At 45.9% G+C, this 19775-nt stretch overlaps 1 protein-coding gene across 6 annotated transcripts in view; it reads right to left on the bottom strand.

Annotated features, from left to right (window-relative positions):
• Window positions 1-19775, bottom strand: part of rgs3a (regulator of G protein signaling 3a) — a 146592-nt gene that overhangs the window by 13191 nt on the left and 113626 nt on the right. For 5 of the 6 annotated variants that reach the window (XM_062989063.1, XM_062989061.1, XM_062989062.1 and 2 more), the window contains one exon: window positions 5500-5570. In XM_062989063.1, the coding sequence (XP_062845133.1) occupies window positions 5500-5570 (71 nt within the window). Of the gene's footprint in view, window positions 1-1742; window positions 1821-5499; window positions 5571-19775 lie in introns of those variants that run through there. The other variant, XM_062989066.1, reaches the window with a different exon arrangement.

Below are 19775 nucleotides of genomic sequence, written 5' to 3'. Positions count from 1 at the left end.
TCTGACAGGCCCTTATTATCTCTCAGCGCCGCTCCGAGCTATTCTGGGCTGCAGAAACCAGGACACTTGCAGTGGGAAAGACATTTATAAAAAAAAACGTGACAGCCCAGAGAGGCACTGCAGCACCGAGTGAGCTAAAATAAAACCACAATTTTCTTGACAGGAAGGAATCGAGGCCTGCATGAGACGTGTGTGTTTGTTAGTCTAGCAGCAAGTAAAACAAATACGTTTTTAATTTCCCAATACAGAACCTTACAGATACAGATTCCCATTATAGTACCAAAGTTCCCATCCAGTTCTAGCACTAAGGGATCAGTTACAGTACTTCACTTTCAGAATATAAGCATCCTGTTTCAGTATGGACAATTTCAATCCAGCAAATTGGAAATGTGATTGGTTTTATTGCCTCCAGTTCTAGTGTTAAAACTTCCAGTTTAAGTAAAAAAAAAAACATTACAGTGCCAGAGCTAACCTTCAACATACAATGTCAAGGATTCTCATTCCCAAAGCCAAACATTTCTGTGTTATAATCATACAACACCAGCAAAACTTTTTTATACAGGTTCCTTTTCCAGTTAGATCTTTTATGGACCAGTTTCAAAGGTTTTTTCAGTGTTAAAACTTTATGCTCCTGTCCTGAAGGAACCTGTTGGGTTTGGCACCATCAAGCCACACTGGTACTCAGTAGAGGAAGTTTTTACCATCATTACTACCATCATTTCAATCAATCCTCAAGGTGCTGCAAAACAAGCGTGGCGCTAAACGACATTGAATTATGTTACTACATCATCACCGCTCAGATCCGGGGGTTGAATTTTAGTGGCGCTATCGGACGTCTGGGCATCTACACAGACAAGTTTGGCTATCTCTTTGGGTTGAGGGGGTGGTTGGGTTGTCGAACAGCCTAGCCATTAGGAGATGCCCTTTCACCGAGTGCGCTCTCGGTGCCTGTCCCAAGCCGGATAGAAATAATAAGGGTTACGTCAGGACAGGCATCCGGTGTAGAAACTGTGCCGAATGATACACTATTTAAAAACATGCTTAACAGCGGGTCGACTTTAATTTTATTTCTAAAATACCTTACGAGCCGTTTTAAAAATTGGTAACGGGCCACAAATGGCATGCAGGCTGTAGTTTGGACATCCCTCCCTGGTCTAAGTGAATTGTCGTGTTGCAGTGAAGGAAAGTCAGAATCACTGATGTGATGAGAAATATGCACATTGCATTGCATTTGTAAGATGCAATTGTAAAACTGTACAGTTAATATACAAAGCTTTGCTATTTAAGCATGGTGGAATGTTTACTCATCTGCTTGACTCCCTCCAGTGTCACTCTCGTGCCAATATTTTAGGAATTCATTGCTCTATTTCCCATCAGCAGTGTGTGTTTATACTCAGTGCATTATGAGATGCAAAAGCTCGATTTTATTACTCAAAACCCTCAAGCAAAAGTGTGCATGGAAAGGGGCGACCTAAATCAGACGTCCGGTTCTTACAAAGCTCAGCTTAGCCGAGAAAAAGCAACATCGCAAACGGCAAGTCTGTCAAAAACCCTCTTATGAGAAACAACCAAAGCACCTCGACCCACAGAGGGCTGAACTTTACACACTTCATTCCCTCCTGCCTAATTTAATCTAATCTCATCTAATCTAATCTCATCGCCCCATCGCTCTCTCCCTCCCGTCCCAGTTTATCCTCAATCTGTCCGTCACACAGCAGCTGCAGAGTGGAAGACATGCCTACCTTTCCAGGTACCTCTCGGAGAAGTCCACCATCGTGAGAAACATGCGTGTGTATATGTATCCGTGAGGCGGCGTGTACATTCCTCTGGCCCCTCTCGCCTCCTCCGAGCCCCTCTTTAAAGCCGGGGGTGGGAGAACGTAGGCGGGATCACGACACGACCAATAACGGCGGAGGGTTGTGAGACCAGACGCTGTGTCGTCTGGCTGTGTGTTTAGAGTACAGAGTAGAGTTACAGTAACGGTGATGTTTTTTTAGGTACCTGGACTGTACAGGTGGACGTCGACACTACGTCATGGCATAGTGGCTGGAACACAACTCATCATCTACTATACTCTCAAAACAATATCAATCTACTGGCTCAGATATACATACAGCACCATACAGCTATGAATTCATTCTGTTTCACCACTGCTTTATCCTGGTCAGGGTTGCAGTGGGTCCGTTCCACAGCCCGGACAGGTCGCCAGTCCCACAAAGGCTACACACACACACACACACACACACACTTAGAGAAATTTCCAGTAGCTCCGGTCATCCTGACTGCATTAATTTGGTCTTGTGGGAGGAAACCGGAGCACCCGGAGGAAACCCACATGGACACGGGGAGAACATGCAAACTCTTCTCTGCCTGGCCAGGGAATCGAACCCAGGCCCATCTTACTACGAGGTGACAGCGCTACCCACTGCACCACTGTGCCGCTCAATAAGGGCAACGGTAGCTCGGCGGTTAAGATACAAGCCAAGTAATCATGAGGTTGCCAGTTCAACCCCGACCATCGCCAAGTTGCCACTGTTGGGCCCTTGAGTGAGGCCCTTAAACCTCAACTGTTTGAACTGTAATCGGTGAGGAGTGTAAGTCGCTTAGGATAAAAGTGTCTGCTAAATGCTGCAGTCACTCAGTTGGACTGGTGCCCCATCCAGGGTGTTACTGTGTGCCTTGCGCCCATTGAAAAGCTGGGATAGGCTCCCCCGTGACCCTAATTGGATAAGCGGTTAAAAAAGTAAGTGAATTGTCAATCGGTTTAAGTTGGTAACCCACAGCTGTACCCACTAGACTACCACTAGCCCAGCAGTCCATTATTCTAGCCCCTTATTTCTGAGATCTTGGTTCATATCTCCAGCCAGGCTTTGGGATTAGGGGATAGAGGTGCCCTATCTAGAATCCCAGTAGAACCAGTAAAGGATTGATGAAAATGAAATGAATGGAAGTTGTGATCGTGAGTAGATATTAAAATTATGTCAGTATTAAAGGATTCCCGAGGCTCTTTATCAAAAGCTACAGTGTGAGCCTTGATTAGCATTGTCATGACTTTAAGCCAATTAACAACTGATGAAGCAGCATGGCATCCTGGACACAGGAGTGGGCCACGCCTTTATCTTCACACCTCTCAGAGAGGAGATGATGTTCCTCTGATCAACCAAACAGCTCCTACACATTGATGAAGCTTCAGAAGTGAGAGCACAGACACCTACTGATGATGGAATCCACAGGTCTGAACATGTTCTCATCACTAACAGATTAGGTTTAGCACTTTGATTATGCTTATGATTGCTGGCACTGACTGGCAACCTGACTGATCTGTCGCTGTGGCACTGTGTGGCTAAAAGTATGTGGACACCTCACCATGAGCTTGCTGGATATCCCGTTCCAAAAGCACGGGCATTAATATGGATTTCTCTACATATATGACCCCTATATACCTTAAATACTTGTTTTCTTTTAAAGTAGTATTATTATTAATAGAGTGATTGTGTGGCACAGTAGTACAATACACAAGCTTAATACAGCTGAGATCTGGGGTTCGAATCTCGGCTGTGCTATCGGCCAGTCAGACGTCTACATAGACAAAAGGGGCAATGTCTGTGGAGGGTGATGGCCAAACAGCATAGCCAGTAGGAGGTTCATTTGTCAATGCACTCTCAGTGCCAGTCCCAATCTTAAAATAAGTAGGGTGGCATCAGGAAGGGCACCCAGTGTTAAACCTGTGCCAAATCAGGTATGTGGGCCAGAATTTATTGGTTCTAAATGGGCAGCATGGTGGCTCGGTGGGTCACACTGTCACCTCACAGCAAGAAGGTCCTGGGTTCGATTCCCAGGTGGAGCAGTCTGGGTCTTTTTTGTGTGGAGTTTTGGTGTTTGCATGTTCTCCCCGTGTCCTCCAGGAGCTCTGGTTTCCTCCCACAGTCCAAAGACGTGCAGATAACTGATGAATCTTGTATGACCAGTAAACCTGTCATGTCATGAATGTAACCAAAGTGTGTAAAACATGACATTAAATCCTAATAAAATAAAAACAAATATATAAATAAAACTGTGTGTGTGTGTGTGTGGGGGGGGGGCTGTTATGCCAGGGAAAGGGGGCAACAAGGCGAATGAGGCATAACAATATAAGATACATAATGTTGTGTGTTTTATTAAATAGAAAGGTGCAATTTTGTATGAAGTACAAAAATGATGTTTAAAATTAATTCCAGTGTGTGTTGGAGTGGGGGGTGGGCTCCAAAATATTGCTGTCTGCAAACTAGGACCACTGCAGAAAACGTTTGGGAACCAGGGCATTCAAGGGCAGGTCTACTGAAGGTAAACCCATCCTAAAATGTGTGTAAACAAGTACGAATTAAAAAGAAAAATGCACATCCTACTACCAGTGTCAAAGGGAATCACTTTCCCAGCAGCCAGACATGGTGCATGTGGGTGAAGGGTATTAAGCTCAATCCTCTAACGTAGCTGCAGCTTAGTGTGGTATGTCCACGTCAGCACCGTATCTGACAGGAACGCTCCACCGCCCCGGAACCCCCCACTTACCAAATCAATCGGGATCAGATTTCCCAGATAATGCTGGTGTATAGATTTGGTAATGCTATCTCTGGATCTCTGGATCGATGGTTTGAACTTTGAAGTGCTAAGGAGGCAGTGACCTCACTGGACACACCAAACACCAAAAAAAATGTGGAGCTCTGTGTTATGTTAAAGAAACCGTCCCGCCGACACGCTCGGGTCCCAAGCGGAGCTGCACAATAGAGAGAAAAGACTCTCGAATATCAAAGATCTGGAACGCTTATTCAGCGTACAGCAGTGTGAGAAGCCACCACCCGGACAGATGCCCAGTGGGAACGTCAGCCAACAGAACAAAACAAAACGCTTCTCAATAGCCTTTTCATACACAAAACACAGGATGTTAGCGGGATACGTTTACCGATAACGCTCCCGCTTGTTGTGTCATTTACTTTTGAAGCCTTAAGTCTGTAATACACCAGATAACGTCAGTTTAATTAAACAAATACTGACTGACCTCTTACCTCCACAACTTCAACCGAAAGATCTCATTGTAATAACTGGAAGTACTTTAAGTGCAATAAGTCTACAATTACTGTCATATTAGTACATGTGCACGTGCAATACCTCTACTATATACACTGATCAGCCATAACATTAAAACCACCTCCTTGTTTCTACACTCACTGTCCATTTTATCAGTTCCACTTTGTAGTTCTACAATTACTGACTGTAGTCCATCTGTTTCTCTACATAACAATCTCGAGAACAACCTCTGCTTTTTTATCGTGGCTTAAATACTACGACTAGAATGAAAATAATGCATGTCAGTTTATTGTTTCAGGTCAGAATCTGCCTCAGTGTCACCTAGTATCAGACAGGTTCATCCATGGGTAATTATGGATATGATAAATAGCTTGTGTACCAACTGGAGTAGAGAGAATGCTCTGCTAAATTAAGAAGAAGCATAAATGCACTTACAGGTTCTTGGACTTCTTCTTCTTGGTTCCGTCTGGACTGACGTCACAGCTGCACTCGGTTTCGGCGCTCAGCTGTTGGAACAGGAGAACAGTAGGCATCATCCAACCGGGCTGCCATCACAGTACAAATCACAGCTCGGATAATCCTCGGGTGCCAGCGAATGCGGGTATAGTACAGAAGAGTGTAGAGTCAGAAAATGCGAGCGTGCAGGAATGTTTGGCTGCAGCCGGGCTGATCCACAGCCGGGCTAATCCACAACCAGACACGAGTGTGTGAGTGTGAGTGAGTGGGAATGCCGTGACTAGGCTGGAACAGTGAAGATTAAGGCTCCAGGCTTGGACCTTGGAGTCGTGTTACCTTCCTGTCCTTGGAGGCGTCTGATTGGATAAGGTGGACTACATAGACAGGGGGGGTAAGTTTATGTGCAGGAGGGGTTGGCAGCAGCAGTAATGGGTCTGAGACTCCCGGCCAGGCAGGGGTGCGGGTGGGGGTGGGGTGTTCCGGGCAGTGTGTATGAGAGTGTTGGTTAGAGAATGCCCCATTGTGTAGGAAAGAATACACATCCCATCCTGACTCGAGTCCTGATAGCCTTACATGGACTTGAGTTCCCACACTCTACAGGACAACATGTACCTGTTCCTTCCCATCAGCATTCGATTAAACAAACGATTCCCTATTCCTATTTATTTTCTGTATTTAAGTACCATCAATTGTGATAAATAAATAAATATAAAACTGTTGCAAGATAAGAACTGACTCAAAAAGTCACTCAAATGGAGCCACTAAGCTACATGAGCAAAAGTATTCAGCTCATGTTTGACTAGGTTAATCATTATGACTGAATATAGAGGATCTTGGGTTAGATTAAGAGTAAGTGCTGTTCCAGCAGGCATCTGATACCTTTAAACCCTTGAAAAGCCGCTTTGTTGAAGGCCAAAGCAGCTCAAACAAGTCTCAAAACTCTCAAGCACCCAAAAATGCGGAGCATCAACAATGTAGTTCCAAACCAGACTGTAGATCAACAAACCGGATTCCTACACTAGGTGTTACTTTTAATGTTTGCTGTAAATTAAGTACTAATATGTATACATTCATGTGTAATTATATAAAATTATATTATTATATAAATATCTATATCTTACCTACCTAACTGCATTACGCTTCCTCTCTACTGAAGCTGATCCCTGTCCTGATTGAGGAGAGCGAGAGACACGTGTGCAGTATCCAACTGCATCTTTTCACCTGCACGAGGCGAGTTTATATGCGGATCAGCCTTGTGTACGGACAGCTTGACTCCTTAGCCAGCAGAGGTCTGTCTGGCTCCCACCCTGTATGAACAACAGCCAATCGTTGTTCACGTAGCCGCCCAGCCCAGCCGGATGGCAGATCTGAGTTTCGAACCGACGAGTTTGAGATGTCAGCTCTGGTGTGCCTCAATTTAGGATTATCTAACCTCTTAAAGCACTTTATGTATAGCTAATTTACGATCTGCACTTTTTTCTACTTTATTTCTGCATTTTCTCCCCTGATTTAGTGTAGTCAGTTGGTCTTCCGCTGCTGGTGGATCCCTGATTGCAGTCGAGGTGGGTAGATTGCTGTTCACGCCTCCTATGTCCCGCATGCAGCCCTTAACGGAACCCTTTTTCACCCATGCGTTCTGCACAGGCACCTCTCTATCTGCCAATCAGGGTCCTTACACAGCATTTGAAGACCCCACCCACATAGTCCGGTCATCCCTCCTTAGCAGAGACGTGTCTGCTACAGGCACTGCCAATTATGCCCGCTAGATGGCACCCAGCCGACCGGTGGCAACACCGAGTTTCGAAGCGAGGAGTTCAGAATCTCGGCGCTGGTGTGATAGCGGAATATCCCGCCGCACCACCTGGGTAAGACCTGCACAATTAGATGATTATAACATCTATTTATAAAGAGATAAAATAAGTAGCCTAGTGGTTAAGGTACTGGACTAGTAATCAGAAGGTTGCTGGTTTAAGTCCCACCACTGCCAGGAAGCCACTGTTGGGTCCTTGAGCAAGGCCCTTAACCCTCATTTGCTCTGTTTACGTACTGTAACTGTACTGTAAGTCACTTTGGATAAAGGAGTCTGCTAAATGCTGATAATGTACATGTAAATGTCATGTGGCCCTTAACTGCCCACCTCTGGACTAGGTCAGTCGTTGCTGTAAGCTGTTATATAAGGATGTTTACTATACTTCTTTTCTAAATAGTAGTGCAGACCTGTCCACGGCGCCCCCAGCATATTTACACTAGAGCTTTACACAAACTGGCCGGTGCTGAACTCGCTACGTAATTCTTCGCAAAAATCTAAACGATTACATCTGTGTTTGTGCAAGTTGTGCAAACTGGAGCCACGTGAGCGACCGGGCTATCAGCCAGTTAATTTAACTTTAGCACTCGGGTCCATCAACACAGCGGAGTCATGCGTCCAGTAACGGCTCCACAACATGATCACTTCCAGAAACTTACTCTTTCACCTCCCATAATTCCCATTAAACACCTCATAAAGTGTTAGAACTGAACACAGAGTTCTGCACGCCGCCGGAGAACAACACGCCGGTGTTAATGTACATCCTTAGGACGCACGGCGGTGCACTTTCGGGGGTGCAGGGGGGGGGGGGGGGGGGGTTTGGATGAGAACCAAAAGAGGATCAAAAGAGGTGAAGCATGGGTGTACACCGGGTTCCTAAAGTACACTATATGGGCAAAAGTATTAGGACACCCCTTGTAATTATTGATTAATAAATTAATAAATTAGATAAAGGTTATTAACTGTTTCCAACTTTGCAGCCACAGTTTAGGGAAGGTCCTTTCCTGTTCCAGCATGATTGTGCTCATGTGCACAAAGCAGCTCTATAAAAAAAATAAAGAATTCAGAATGAACTGGAACATCAGTTGACTGAATGGGCACAAATTCCCACAGACATACTGACACTTAGTTTTGTAAGAAGCCTCTCAGAATAGAGGCTGCTGTTTTAAATAGAGGTCACTATGTAGACAGTTGTAGCCTAGTGGTTAAGGTACTGGACTAGTAATCGAAAGGTCGCTGGTTCAAGCCCCACCACTGCCAGGTTGTCACTGTTGGGCCCTTGAGCAGGGCCCTTAACCTTCAATTGCTTAGACTAGATACTGTCACAAGACTGTAAGTCGCTTTAGATAAAGTCGCCTGCTGAATGCTGAAAAGGTCTGCTTTAGTACCATTGGTGAGGCGTCCAGATACTTTCGGCCACATTGAGTATATTAAGTGTGCACATGCATTCCAGTGTTTTTGCACGAGCCTCGGACGACCCCGTTTGTTTGTGTTCAGTTCCGGCATGCAGTTATCAGACAGTCTGACCTTGAACCACATCAGTATCCCGGCGTACTGGTTCGGATTTCGGATCTGGGGCGATTCTCACTGGGACGGAACAGCTGCCGCGAAGTGCCAAACCACAGCGCCATGAGAGCAGACTTTTCAGAAGAGCGGAAACCTGAGAACGGTTACCCATAATCCCTCGGGGGGACGATAGGACCAAAAGTGCCATCAAAACAAAGCGGCTAAAGTTAGAGCTCGGAACATGGGAATCTCGCCGGCCCATTCAGGCGACTGACCCTTACATGCGTGCTTGTCCTGAAATTGCTTTATATCCCATCATGCCCTGAGTGAACATGCAAAAGCGATGTATTTGCACGTACATCACGTGCAGGTTTGTCTAATAAAACAGTGGTTCCCAACCACCGGGCTGTGGACCGGTCCGTGGTGCAAAAAAGGTTGAGGACCTCTGTACTAAAACACACCGTAATTTATTCCCTGTTTTTTGGAAGCGCTAAACACCGGGATGCTGGTTTACAACGTACTTAACCTGACCGGCGGCCGGGTCAGCGCACGACGACGCAGGTCTCCTCTCAGATACCTCACTCGTACATTCCCGAACACAAACATGCACTCGAGCGATCGCAGAGGAAGTTCATTAAACAGAAAGTCCTATAAAGCTCTCAGCGACGGACTCGGGACGACGTCCTTAACGACTCGCAGCTGTCCGGCAGACGCATCTGCGGTCAGCAAAAACGCAACTGTTTACCAACACTTCCTCAAAAAGGTCGTTTACAAGCTTCGGAAAATGTAAACCATCCGATCTCGACACGGCATCCCACCCAGATGAGTCGTCCAGCTGATACGTGGGATAATTTACCGGACAGAATGTTCAGGAACTCTTCCTCCTTCCCAAGATCGCACCAGTCTATCATTCTGTTGATCGACTTATCCTGGTCAGGTAGGTCCAGTTCCATCAGGAAACACTGGGCGTCAATACGAGTGCTTAAGACTGACCGCTAGCGTCACTTCATTAGTGTGGATGCGGTTCTAATAATACATTAATCACACTGGATCATTACAGTTAACCCTTTAAATCAGGGGTGTCCAAACTTTTCTGATTGGGCGCCAGATGTAGAATCAAAATGCAATGACGAGCCACAGACTCCAGGCCGGCGCAGCAGGATATTCTACTAGCACACCGTGGCTCGGTGGGTAGCACTGTCGCCTCACAGGAAGAAAGTCCTGGGTTCGATTCCCAGGTGGAGCGGTCTGGGTTTCCTCCGGGAGCTCCGGTTTCCTCCCACAGTCCAAAGACGTGCAAGTGAGATGTATTGGAGATACAAAATTGTCCATGACTTGAACTGATGACTCTTGTGTAACCAGTAAGTCTACCTGCCTTTAAGCCCCAGGCAAAGTAAAGCTCGCTTGAACGTAAACAGTCTCAGTGCCAGCGATGTGCTACCGTAGAAGTCACGCAGTGGAATCTGTAAGTGATCCGAGGTCCCGGCAGGACGCCGCTTTAGCTTAAACCCTGTAACTATCTGACCTGCTAGTGAACCCATGCTCTACATGTTTAGCATTCAGGATTTTGCTCGTTAGCTAGCTATGCATCATGGGAAGTGATGAGCTGGGAAGCCCTTTGTCCCGAATTCCAGCTAGAGTTTCCGGAACAGAGAGGTCGGGTCGCTGAATAAAGCCGGCGCAAATCCACTGTGGAAACTGAGCTCCTGGAGGAAACCCACACAGACACGGGGAGAACATGCAAACTCCACCTAGGAATCGGTGTGCTCGGTCCACTGACCCCTTCTTATTCGCCCGTACTTCAGTGGATGAGGCCAGTCTCACGCATGGAGAGTCACACACCGACCTCCACGTTTCTCCATTTCTGTACAGGCGCCAGGGTCCGTTTTTTTCCCACCCAGCAGACTAGTGGCCAATTTTGTCTGCTGCGCTGTCTGCACTGCTGATTGTGCCTGCTAGGGGGCGCCAAGCCGACCAATAGCAGCTCACTAATTAAAAGGAGTGTCCACATAATTTTGGCCACATATTGTACATATGCACACACTTATTCTACATGATCTAATTTCCTTCTGCAGCAGGTTCTTGAACGTTCAGGCTTTAACTGAAGCTCTGAAGGTCTGAAGCTGGTTCCCTTTTCCCTGAGTTTGGAATGTCTTCCTGTGAGTGGAGGTTTTCTGATCCAGCTTCCTTCTTCAGCGTTCAGATTTTCCGCGTTCTTTCTTCTCCATCCACCTGCAGCAGGACCGGCTACCAGTGCACAATGTCTGATCCCAGATGACCTCTCCAACATCACATCCACGCTCTGGACTGGGCTTCCGGACATTGTGCTGGCTGTGAGTGGAGCAGAAATGCCGGACGTGGCCTCGTTCTCCTGAGAGGCCTCACAATGGAGCTCTACACGGGGGCAAATGCAGGGTGGTGACTGGAACTGGCAGGGTTCAGGGTCTAAACAAGCAAGAAGTTCGTTTATTGCTCATGAGGCCACAGATTGCTAACAGGGACTGACGGGCACAGAAGGCCACGACTCCTTAACAAAGAAAATGTACATTAATAAGGGCTTCTTTAAATGGACTGATGGGCACAGAGAGCATACCTCCTTACAGGGACTGATGGGCACAGAGATCACAACTCCTTACAGGGATTGATGGGCACAGTGGCTACAAGTCCTTACAGGGACTGATGGGCACAGAAATCACAAATCCTTATAGGGACTGACTGGCACAGAGGTCACAACCTCTAACAGGGACTGATGGGCACAAAGGTGAAGACTCCTTAACAGTGACTGGTGGGCACACAGGGCATACCTACTTCTGGGCACTAAAGCCATAGCTCCTTACCACATACTGACTGGCACTGAGGCCACAACTCGCTAACAGGGGCTGACAGGCATAAAAGTTTAACTCCTTACAGGTACTGGTGGGCACAGAGGTCACAACTATAAAATAGGGACTGATTGGCACAAAGGCTACTACTCCTTAATGCACCGATGGGCACAGAGGCCTTAACTTCTTATAGGGACTGACGGGCACAGAGAGCATACCTACTTAACATAGACTTCTGGGCACTAAAGCCATAGCTCCTTACCAGAGACTGACTGGCACATAGGCCACAACTCCTTACAGGGACTGATGGGCACTGAGGCCACAACTCCCTTAACAGGGAAACTGTACAATAATAAGGGCTTCTTTACATGGACTGACGGGCACAGAGGAAACCGATTCTTAATGGGGACTGACAGGCAAAAATGCCACAGCTCCTTGCAGGAACTTACCATAGACTTACAGGCACAAAGGTCACAACTGTAAAACAGGGACTGATGGGCACAGAGGTCATGACTTCTTACAGGGACTGATGGGCACAGTGGCCTTGACTCCTTAACATTGACTGATGGGCACAGAGGCCACAGCTGTATCATAAATATTGAGGCTAGAGGATCAGTGTGATTGAGTCTTCACGTACATCTAAAAAAAATTGTGGGCACAAAAATAACTGACCTAAGTAGCGATACCCACTGCTAGCTCTGATTTCCTTTATTGTTTACCACTCGCCCCTCATAGCCTCATACACACCCTAAGCTTTGCCAGCGTGCTAAGCACCAGATGAAAGATCAACAATAGAGAATGCTTTACCCTGTAAAGTGTGTGTGTGTGTGTGTGTGTGTCGTTATTGCTGTCTGCTGCAGCAGGACATGTCTGCTTCCTGCTGGTGTCGTGGCTTCCTGTGGTCTGGGATGTTTATGAACAATGGCATTTTTGGGACGCGATCCCCCGGACTTCCTCTCGCGGACGCCCACGAGGCTTCAACTCTGACCCCGCCGGACGAATCCTTGCCATGCGCTGCTGTCCATCAACGCCGTCCATGCAAATTTCCCAGAAGTATTGAGACACGTTTGCGAATCGGATACCTCGGAGGTCAGCGCTGATATGGACACGGCGCGAAAAACACTGTCACAGAGAGACGAGAGGCTCAGCAGCCATGAGTGTCGAGGCTGTGTCGAAAAAGTATTCGGACACCCCGTCTGCATTTACATTCGTGACACTTAGCGGAAGCTTTTATCCGAAGTGACTTACAATTATGACTGAATACAATTTGAGGGTTAAGGGCCTTGCTCAGGGGTCCAACAGTGGCCACTTTACAGTGGTGGGGCTTGAACCAGCAACCTTCTGATTGCTAGTACCAGTACCTTAACCGCTGAGCTACCACCAACCACAGCAAATGAATTGTAATATTTGAATTGATGTGTTTCAGCCACAATAGTTGCTAATAGATCAGTTGTTTTACAGCAATAGTTTAGGGAAGGCTCTGTTTAAAGCAACCCTGACCTCAGGGTGGTGTAGGGGATCCAGGGTTCGAATCCCGAGTGGTGCTATCAGCCTGTCATGTATGGCAAGGCAAGGCAAGGCAGTATACAGTATACTGTGACAGTATACAGTCTAAGCAAATGGGGGTTAATTATGAGGCCTTGCTCAAGGGCCCAAGAGTGGCAACCTGGCAGTGGTGGGGTTTGAACCAGCGACCTTCTGATCACTAGTTCAGTACCTTAACCGCTAGGCTACAACTGCCCTCATGTATGTATGGATTGGCATCCTGTTCGTGTTTTATGGCCTCGTACCCATCGATTCCAAGGACGCCTGACTCACAGCAGCCCTGACCAGGATAAATTGGTAGTAAAACATGAAAATGATTGATATGAAGGGGCGTAAGGGCACAGAGGTCACAACTCCTTACAGGGACTGATGGGCAGAGTGGCTACAACTCCTTAACAAGGAAACTGGACATTAACAAGGGCTTATTGACATGGACTGATGGGCACAGAGGGCATACCTCCTTACAGGGACTGGTGGGGGACTGGTGGGCACAGAGGTCACAACTCCTTACAGGGACTGACTGGCAAAGAGGTCACAACTCCTTACAGGGACTGATTGGCAGAGTGGCTACAACTCTTTACAGGGACTGATGGGCACTGAGGCCACAACTCCTTAACAAGGAAACTGTACATTAATAAGGGTTTATTTACATGGACTGACGGGCACAGAGGTCACAACTGTAAAACAGGGACTGACTGGCACAGAGGTCACAACTCCTTACAGGGATTGATGGGCACAAAGATTTGCTCAAGTGATGACGTGAAGGCTGACATGATAATATTTGGATAAAGGTGGAAGAAGTTCATGTATTAAATAATGATAAATAAAAGCTGTTTGGATCTTGGAGCAACGTTCAGGAGCATCGTCCAAAAAACTCATTCCGGTTCCTCCTGGGATGTTCAGAAATGGACCTTCTGGCTCCAGCACGCGTTCAGTCTGAGTGGGATTTCCTACCCCGGCCGATGTTCTGAGTCTTTGTCAGTCATTACTCACGCCGATAAGCAGATTTTCGGACACCTTCCCAGCAACCGTTCCATTTTTACCTCAGTAAAAGCTAATAATACTCCAACCTGCCGGGTCAGGACGAATAACAGAGCTGACAGCTCGGGACAAAAGGTCAGTGTTAGAGGAGAAAACGATTGAAGGAAAACGATTCCTGGATTCCATTATCGGGACTAAATCGAGCAGGAGAGGAAGGTCGGGGTGAGGGGTCGAGATCCCAAAAACGCTGCTAAATATCTAGCACAGGAAAGAGAGTCCCGCGAGTGACATTAGCGCCCGACCGCTGGGCTAATTATTGCCGTTTATTTGCGGTAAGGTGATGGAAGGTCAGCTGGGGTGTCGACCGTAAACATTTGCACCAGTGTGGTATGGTGTGGCACCACTGAAGAGCATTTAGGGCACAGATGTGATAGTGGAAACATAAAGTAAACATTGCAAATCAAAACACATGGAAATAAAACTGCTGTTTCTTTGTAGTGGTTGCATAATAGTTTATTAAAACAGGGTTTTATCCAAAGTGACTTACAATTATGACTGAATACAATTTGAGCAATTGTGGGTTAAGGGCCTTGCTCAGAGGTCCAATAGTGGCCACTTTACAGTGGTGGGGCTTGAACCAGCAACCTTCTGATACTACCAGTACCTTAACCACTGAGCTACCACTACCACAGCAAATAAATTCTAATAACTGAATTGATCTGTTTCAGCCACAATAGTTGCTAATAGATCAGTTGTTTTACAGCAATAGTTCAGGGAAGGTCCTTTCCTGTTCCGGCACTAAGCAAGCTCTATAAAGGCTCTGTTTAAAGAAATCCTGACCTCAGGGGGGTGTAGGGGATCCAGGGTTCGAATCCTGAGTGGTGCTATCAGCCTGTCATGTATGGCAAGGCAAGGCAAGGCAGTATACAGTATTTTGTGACGGTATACAGTCTAAGAAAAGTCTTTCTTTGTTGTGGTTGCCTGATAGTTTATTAAAACACGGTTTTGTTTCAATAACCAATAAACAAGTTAAACCAAAACCAAAACCTAGTGAGCTGCCTTGCTGCCTCCTACCAACCCGATCAGCTGCCTCAGTAGAGAGGATTCTAATACGCCTCAGGACGCTCAAACGGACGGGCTGAGGCGGCACAACCCGCTAGCACACGTGTACCAAAAACTGTAAAACCGTCCCTGACGAGCCTGAACTTACAAATAACCCGGTCGTCTATTCCCAGTGTGTGTGTGTGTGTCCGAAATTACCTGAACTCGACAACATCAACAACTAAATGAGAATATAAAAGAAAAGCTCAGTACATTAAACTGAACGTACGTCACGGCTGAACTCCACTGAACTCTTTAATTAATTGACCCGCCTGCCAGCCAGGATCCTGACCCAAAAATAATGTCTTAAATAAACACCACATGCTTCTGTTGCGCAGAATAAATGTCACGTTATAATATAATCAAGTCCGGAATTCTGTATAAAAACTCCATTTTTTTCCCAGCGTGCCGAGCTGCAGGAATAAACAGCTGATTGTCACATTGCTAGCGGTGAGGCTATATTTGGAGTCCGAGATGGAGTCTGATAGATGGCATTCACACGTTAGAAGAGGGCTGACGTTTAGCTCGGGGAGAATCGGCAGCGCGCGATGTGCACACAGGACGCAGAAATTGGATCAAACTATTTTTAATGTTGTGCGTTTTAGTCCCGAGGCTTGAGCTATTTATCTGTTTGCTATGTTGCTACAACATGTGATGCTAAAACAGGCCGAAGCTTTATTTGTGGAGCTAAATGACGCACAGAAAAGATAAATGGAATAAACGATAGAGCATCATGGGAGAGCGGAACAGCTCCCGCGCGTCACAAACGGACATGAGATGTAGTGAAGAAGAAAATTTTAGACAAATTTAACTCTAATGACAGTATTTATTATGATTTTTTTTGTTATTGAATTTATTGAGTTTATTTTTTGTTATATAATTATTTACATGCTCGGCCACCCAAGCCGGATGGACGTCCCTGTTTCGTGCGGGTGTTTTTCCGTGCCACGGTTGCCCTTGGATGCTCATTGTTGTTTGTTTGTTGTTGTTTTTGGCGCAGATATAAATATAACATAGGGACAAAAGTAATTGCTAAGTTATTATTATTATACACCGATCAGGCATAACATTATGAGCACCTTCCTAATATTGTGTTGGTCCCCCTGTGTATTCTGACACCTTTCTATCAGAACCAGCATTAACGTCTTCAGCAATTTGAGCTACAGTAGCTCGTCTGTTGGATCGGACCACACGTGCATCAGTGAGCCTTGGCCGCCCATGACCCTGTCGCCGGTTTACCACTGTTCCTTCCTTGGACCACTTTTGATGGATACTGACCACTGCAGACCAGGAACACCCCACAAGAGCTGCAGTTTTGGAGATGTTCTGACCCAGTCGTGTCAAACTGGCTCAGATCCTCACGTTCGCCCATTTTTCCTGCTTCTAACATCAACTGAGGATAAAATGTTCACTTGCTGCCTAATATATCCCCCCCACTACCAGGTGCCGTGATGAAGAGATAATCAGTGTTATTCACTTCACTCAGTGGTCATAATGTTATGCCTAGTCGGTGTAAGTAACAACTAGGAAACTGACATTTCATTTATAAATACATAAGACTTGTTACTCAATGTTATCATATTATTACCCCGTTATTACCTAACTGGGGTGGCACGGTGGCTCGGTGGGTAGCACTGTTGCTTCACATCAAGAAGGTCTTGGGTTTAATCCCCAGACGGAGTGGTCTGGGTCCTTTCTGTGCAGAGTTTGCATGTTCTCCCCGTGTCTGTGTGGGTTTCCTCCGGGAGCTCCGGTTTCCTCCAACAGTCCAAAAACATGCAGTCAGGTTAATTGGAGAAACTGAATTGCCCTATAGGTGAATGTGTGTGTGTATGTGTGTGTGTGCCTTGTGCCCATTGAAAATCTGGGATAGGCTCCAGCACCCCCTGCGACCCTAATTGGATAAGCGGTTAAGAAAGTCCGTGAGTGAATCTGTAATGTACTGTTACTAGGGATGTCCTCTATTTCTTTATTAAGCGAGTGCATCACTACGACGCTCGGTTACATAACTAAGCCAATCAGAGCGCTTGATACTGAGATGTCATTCAGTCTTGTAACACGTAAACTCGCAAAAGCTGTATGTTATGGCCTGAAGTTTTCATACTGGGATTAAAAGTTATTGTTTTGTAAACCGGTGTGATCCTTGACTCACACACCATATAAATAGTACAATTCTACAGTAATGAACGCAGCTCTGCTCCCACCGCCTCGTGAAACGCTCGCAGTGAAGACGTTACACTTCACTGTTGGACTTGTTTCACTTTCCAATTTAAAGTATTTCCACACAGCGGACATGCTGACGTAAAACAAAGGATCGGCTTAGGATCGGCCTTAGTAAAGCCGATACCGATCAGTTAAAAAATGCCTTGATCGGCCCCGATTCCGATCTTTGAGAACGGATCGGGACATCCCTAACTGTTACCGCTATGTCACAACGTCCTGAATTTCTACTCATCAGACTTTACTTCTACAAATTCAACTTGGTTTTTTTTTTATGACAGAAACACAAGAGCTCATGATTTGGCACCAGCTTTGGCACCCAGTCAGTAGAAAGTTCTATCCGAACCCAGTGGAGGCACAAGCGTAGTAAGAGACGTGGAGAAATTCTCGGCAGCACCGCTGACATCTCGGAAAATCTGCTCTCACTCCCGTCCACACGAACAAACACTAATTGTGCCCGTCATGACGTGCACGCGTTTATAAACACAATCAGACTACCATTAGCACTTAGATATCTGTTTGCCATCCACAAATGTTGACACCATGACGACCGATTGGTAACAGGTCCGCCGTACGGTAACCGGTCCTGCATCCGTGACGCGCTCGTACACTCCGCAGGCTCGGACCTGATCCGACACTGGCAGAGACTTTGCTGTAGCAACACGGGCGCATAGACAAACACGACAGAGTTAAAGGTCGCCGTCGCTCCCGGAGCTTTAAGAAACGCACAGACGTCAGATTTGGTGTTACGAGCGTGTTTTTAACATCCAGGACAACAAGCGCAATATTTATTTAATGTTTGCTGTAATTACTAGAGACAACTCGTCTATTGTGTTATTAATTATGCACTATTTGGCTCTCATGTGACCCAGAATTAACAGTGCATTAAAACGTTCATGCTTAACAATATCAAAATGTCCAACATGTGACATTTAACGCCACTTACTCCATATTTTTGAACTGCACATTTTTTATTTGCTGGTGAGATGCTATGAAGCAGCTGTGCATATTTGGGTGATTGTTGACTCCCTAACGCCACACCAGGAACCCCAGGGACCTTGGATCGCATTTTGCAGACCACTGCTCCACTCAAAACATGTTGCCTATGATTGACTTGTATTACATTGGGCTATTACACACTCAGACTCCTGGTATCTCTTGGCCGTGGCAGTATCATGATACAAACAAGCAGTTACGCAGAGGAAAGTAAGATCCTTACAGACTTGGAAAGGTCAGACTCGGCATGATCAGACCCTCAGCATCGATAAAAGTAAAGGATCAGGTCCCTTCTATCAGCATGCTGGTACACGAGCTGTAATTAGGTGGATTAGTGCTTCTCTGTGTGATCGTATGCCGTGTTATGCCATGTTAACCTGACCCTGTAGTCTGAGCTGAAATCAGTAACAGTCAGAACAAATCCGTTCATTAACTCAGTCAGCATCAGTAATTATACGGTCAGAAGCAAATCACGTTCTGTACAGTAGAGCCGGGTGTAATTAAACCATCCCGGACTGAAGTTCCACACCAAGATGCTCAATCTGGGTTTATATTATTAATAATAATTATTAATAGTTTTTTTAAGGTTTTTGTGCATGTCAAGTTTAATTACTTTCACATTATTTAGTTACTTTTATGTAAAAAAAAATGAATTAAAGACAAAAAACAATACAAAGAATAAATGGAAAGGAATTTTCTTCACGTATCTTTAGTAACTGCTTTATCCCAGTATTTACCCAGAAAGCAAACACTCTGAACAGGAAATGGGGGGAAATAATTGACACATTTAAATAATTAAACTTCATTTAAGAAATAAACAGGGGCCTGGGTGTGACCAGGGGTCTTTCTGTGCAGAGTTTGCATGTTCTCCCTGTGTCCTCGTGGGTTTCCCAAGACATGCAGTCAGATTACTTGGTGCTACTAGGAATTGTACTAAATACCACCACATTCGGTCCCAATTCTTCCCCAAATTTAACACCGTCATCCCCGACTTCAACTCCCTCCCAGACCCCGACAAACTGCCCCACCGACTGGGGTAGCACAGAGAGAGCTGCACACTAGCAGCACTCTACACACACACCTGCCACCAGGTGAGGGACAGTGGGTGACCATGTCTCATACACACACACGCACACACACACACATGCACGCACACAACAAACGTTTATTACTACCTAATTAATGTAAATGTCACCATTTATATTGTTATTTGCACTGCTTTTATTATTATTTTATTATATTTTATTTTCTGTACTTGTAACTATTTTGTATATATT

Source organism: Trichomycterus rosablanca, chromosome 26, assembly GCF_030014385.1.
Source record: "Trichomycterus rosablanca isolate fTriRos1 chromosome 26, fTriRos1.hap1, whole genome shotgun sequence".
Taxonomy (NCBI): Eukaryota; Metazoa; Chordata; class Actinopteri; order Siluriformes; family Trichomycteridae; genus Trichomycterus; species Trichomycterus rosablanca.
The sequence above is the reverse complement of the archived record's forward strand: the minus strand, read 5'-3'. Positions and strand labels throughout refer to the sequence as shown.